The sequence below is a fragment of the Cyclopterus lumpus genome, chromosome 9 (assembly GCF_009769545.1).
Source record: "Cyclopterus lumpus isolate fCycLum1 chromosome 9, fCycLum1.pri, whole genome shotgun sequence".
In the NCBI taxonomy this organism is placed as follows: Eukaryota; Metazoa; Chordata; class Actinopteri; order Perciformes; family Cyclopteridae; genus Cyclopterus; species Cyclopterus lumpus.
The window spans coordinates 170,283-175,000 of NC_046974.1; the positions used below are offsets into that span (position 1 = coordinate 170,283).

Below are 4,718 nucleotides of genomic sequence, written 5' to 3' on the forward strand. Positions count from 1 at the left end.
GAGTCCAGCACAGTCTAGTGGTTTTCAGTAGAGTCCAGCACAGTCTAGTGATTTCCAGTGGACTCCAGTATAGTCTAGTGGTTTTCAGTAGAGTCCAGCACAGTCTAGTGGTTTTCAGTAGAGTCCAGCACAGTCTAGTGGTTTTCAGTAGAGTCAAGCACAGTCTAGTGGTTTCCAGTGGAGTCCAGTGGTTTTCAGTAGAGTCTAGTGATTTCCAACAGAGTCTAAATTAGCCCAGCAGATTCTAGTGGTTTTCAGTGGTTTCCAGTAGAGTTCAGTAGAGTCTAGTGGTTTACAGTAGAGTCTAGTGGTTTACAGTAGAGTCTAGTGGTTTCCAGAATAGTCCAGTAGAGTCAAGTGGTTTCCAGAATAGTCCAGTAGAGACAAGTGGTTTACAGTAGAGTCTAGTAGTCTACTGGTTTCCAGTAGAGCCCAATAGAGTAGTGTTTTGTTTTGGAGTAGAGTCTAGTGGTTTCCAGAAGAGTCCAGTAGAGGCTAGTGGTTTCCAGACGAGTCCAGTAGAGTCAAGTGGTTTCCAGTAGAGTCTAGTGGTTTCCAGAAGAGTCCAGTAGAGTCTAGTGGTTTCCAGATGTGTCCAGTAGAGTCAAGTGGTTTCCAGTAGTGTCCAGTAGAGTCAAGTGGTTTCCAGTAGTGTCCAGTAGAGTCTAGTGGTTTCCAGAAGAGTCCAGTAGAGTCAAGTGGTTTCCAGAAGAGTCCAGTAGAGTCTAGTGGTTTCCAGAAGAGTCCAGTAGTCTAATGGTTTCCAGAAGAGTCCAGTAGTCTAGTGGTTTCCAGTAGAGTCCAGTAGAGTCTAGTGGTGTCCAGAAGAGTCCAGTAGAGTCTAGTGGTTTCCAGTAGAGTTTAGTAGTCTACTGGTTTCCAGTAGAGTCCAGTATAGTCTAGTGGTTTCCAGGAGAGTCCAGAGTCCAGTAGAGTCTAGTGGTTTCCAGTAGAGTTTAGTAGTCTACTGGTTTCCAGTAGAGTCCAGTATAGTCTAGTGGTTTCCAGGAGAGTCCAGAGTCCAGTAGAGTCTAGTGGTTTACAGAAGAGTCCAGTAGAGTCCAGTGGTTTCCAGTAGAGTTTAGTAGAGTCTAGTGGTTTCCAGAAGAGTCCAGTAGAGTCTAGTGGTTTCCAGTAGAGTCCAGAGTCCAGTAGAGTCTAGTGGTTTCCAGTAGAGTTTAGAGATTTCCAGTAAACTCATGACAGCAGACGTGGTTGTTCAAACTATTCATTACATTTGTAAGATTTTACAATACATCTGGTGTTAACATTAAAATCTGTAATTTCTGGTCTCTCAATACGTAGATCAGAACCCATTGAGGCCTGGTCTCTCAATGCGTAGACCAGTACCAACTGAGACCAAATTCTGAAACACAAACTAACTTTTATTCTCTGAACTACAGAAGCCCAGAAGGCCAACAAGCTAAGCTATCCAATTCTAAACATTCTAATCTCTCTCTCTCTCTCTCTCTCTCTCTCTCTCTCTCTCTCTATATATATATATATATATATATATATATATATATATATATATATATAAATAAATAAAAGATAAACACCAGAGCCATATACAGGTGGAGTTACACCAGTCAGACCAGAGTCATATACAGGTGGAGTTAATCAGGTTACATCAGAGTCATATACAGGTGAAGTTACACCAGTCAGACCAGAGCCATGTACAGGTGGAGTTGCGCTTAAATAAAGACGTGCAGTTTGTTGGACGTTTCAGTAAGTAGCAAAGGGAAAGCAGGATAAGATGTCAGACTTCGTAAAACGTTCATAAAGGAAACGTGCAAAATAATAACTGGAACTAAGAGGTAAACTAGCAACAGGGTCAGAGGTCAGATCCCCCTCCATGTCAGGTGAGAGTTGATGAGAGTTAAAAGGCGTGGGAAACAGGTTAGCCCCTCCCCTTGCCTGTGGTCCGAGCCAATCTGAGCTCAGCAGTTGCCGGAGTTCCGGAACTCTCCATTCTCTGTGATCTGCAGAGAGGACGTGTTGCTAGGCGATAGGCCGTTCCTCTGGGATGTCACGGCGTAACGCTCCTTCAGCTGAGCTAGCGCCGCCATTAGCCGCCCGTTAGCTGCATCCAGGCTGCAGATCCTCTTCTCCTGAGGGACAGACAGGCAGGCAGACAGGGAGTCAGTACAATACAGAGCTACAAGGAGCTCAGGCAGACAGACAGAGTGTCACAAGACAAGACAGAGACAAGAAGCTGTGTCAGAGAGAAAGACAGGCAGACCGACAAGGAGTCACAAGACAAGACAGAGACAAGAAGCTGTGTCAGAGAGAAAGACAGGCAGACCGACAAGGAGTCACAAGACAAGACAGAGACAAGAAGCTGTGTCAGAGAGAAAGACAGGCAGACAGACAAGGAGTCACAAGACAAGACAGAGACAAGAAGCTGTGTCAGAGAGAAAGACAGGCAGACAGACAAGGAGTCACAAGACAAGACAGAGACAAGAAGCTGTGTCAGAGAGAAAGACAGGCAGACAGACAAGGAGTCACAAGACAAGACAGAGACAAGAAGCTGTGTCAGAGAGAAAGACAGGCAGACAGACAAGGAGTCACAAGACAAGACAGAGACAAGAAGCTGTGTCAGAGAGAAAGACAGGCAGACAGACAAGGAGTCACAAGACAAGACAGAGACAAGAAGCTGTGTCAGAGAGAAAGACAGGCAGACAGACAAGGAGTCACAAGACAAGACAGAGACAAGAAGCTGTGTCAGAGAGAAAGACAGGCAGACCGACAAGGAGTCACAAGACAAGACAGAGACAAGAAGCTGTGTCAGAGAGAAAGACAGGCAGACCGACAAGGAGTCACAAGACAAGACAGAGACAAGAAGCTGTGTCAGAGAGAAAGACAGGCAGACCGACAAGGAGTCACAAGACAAGACAGAGACAAGAAGCTGTGTCAGAGAGAAAGACAGGCAGACAGACAAGGAGTCACAAGACAAGACAGAGACAAGAAGCTGTGTCAGAGAGAAAGACAGGCAGACAGACAAGGAGTCACAAGACAAGACAGAGACAAGAAGCTGTGTCAGAGAGAAAGACAGGCAGACAGACAAGGAGTCACAAGACAAGACAGAGACAAGAAGCTGTGTCAGAGAGAAAGACAGGCAGACAGACAAGGAGTCACAAGACAAGACAGAGACAAGAAGCTGTGTCAGAGAGAAAGACAGGCAGACAGACAAGGAGTCACAAGACAAGACAGAGACAAGAAGCTGTGTCAGAGAGAAAGACAGGCAGACAGACAAGGAGTCACAAGACAAGACAGAGACAAGAAGCTGTGTCAGAGAGAAAGACAGGCAGACAGACAAGGAGTCACAAGACAAGACAGAGACAAGAAGCTGTGTCAGAGAGAAAGACAGGCAGACCGACAAGGAGTCACAAGACAAGACAGAGCTACGAGGAACTGTCTCAGACAGGTAGACAGACAGGGTGTCACAGTATAAGACAGAGCTACGAGGAACTGTCTCAGACAGACAGGCGGGCTAACAGACAGGTAGAATGACTGACAGACAGACAGGTACCTGTGCCTCTATGATCTTCTGTTTGGAGTCGACCACAGCCTGCATGTCAGAGTGATCCTTCTTCAGCTCCTCCTCTACTGCCATCAACCTGCACAAGTCAGAGGTCAGACAGTTAAGGAGAAACAGACAGCTGTACAGAAAGACAGCTGTACAGACAGACAGCTGTACAGACAGACATACCTGCTGATGATGCTGTTCATCTGGAGATCTTTATCGTCCTGCAGACGCCTCAGTCTGCTCTCTGTGTCCTCCAACCGCACCTGAGAGAGACACACACACACAGTCATTAGCTGCTCTACAGTGTGACTGTAGGTTTGACTGTAGGTGTGACTGTGTGACTGTATGTGTGACTGTAGGTGTGACTGTATGTGTGACTGTGTGACTGTAGGTGTGACTGTGTGACTGTAGGTGTGACTGTAGGTGTGACTGTATGTGTGACTGTGTGACTGTATGTGTGACTGTAGGTGTGACTGTGTGACTGTAGGTGTGACTGTGTGACTGTAGGTGTGACTGTGTGACTGTAGGTGTGACTGTGTGACTGTAGGTGTGACTGTAGGTGTGACTGTGTGACTGTAGGTGTGACTGTATGTGTGACTGTGTGACTGTAGGTGTGACTGTGTGACTGTAGGTGTGACTGTAGGTGTGACTGTGTGACTGTATGTGTGACTAGGTGTGACTGTAGGTTTGATTGTATGTGTGACTATAGATGTGACTAAAGGTGTGACTGTAACTGTAGGTGTGACTGTAACTGTAGGTGTGACTGTAACTGTAGGTGTGACTGTAGGTGTGACTGTAACTGTGACTGTAGGTGTGACTGTTTGACTGTAGATGTGACTAAAGGTGTGACTGTAGGTTTGACTGTAGGTGTGACTGTTGGTGTGACTGTAGATGTGACTGTAGGTGTGACTGTTGGTGTGACTGTAGATGTGACTGTAGGTGTGACTGTCGGTGTGACTGTTTGACTGTAGATGTGACTAAAGGTGTGACTGTGTTTGACTGTAGGTGTGACTGTTGGTGTGACTGTAGATGTGACTAAAGGTGTGACTGTAGGTGTGACTGTAGATGTGAATGTTGGTGTGACTGTTGGTGTGACTGTAGGTGTGACTGTATGTTTGACTGTAGATGTGACTATAAGTGTGACTGTTGGTGTGACTGTCGGTGTGACTATGTGTGACTGTAGGTGTGA

General features: G+C 46.3%; 1 protein-coding gene across 3 annotated transcripts in view; it reads right to left on the reverse strand.

The window, feature by feature from the left end:
• Positions 1–1,563: 1,563 nt before the first annotated feature.
• LOC117736907 (disabled homolog 2-interacting protein-like) overlaps positions 1,564–4,718 on the reverse strand; it is a 22,995-nt gene continuing 19,840 nt past the window's right edge. For all 3 annotated transcript variants that reach the window (XM_034542556.1, XM_034542553.1, XM_034542554.1), the window contains 3 exons: positions 3,713–3,792; positions 3,533–3,620; positions 1,564–2,111 (listed from right to left, as the gene is read on the reverse strand). In XM_034542556.1, the coding sequence (XP_034398447.1) occupies positions 1,941–2,111; positions 3,533–3,620; positions 3,713–3,792 (339 nt within the window). In that variant the 3' untranslated portion in view covers positions 1,564–1,940. The remainder of the gene's footprint in view (positions 2,112–3,532; positions 3,621–3,712; positions 3,793–4,718) is intronic.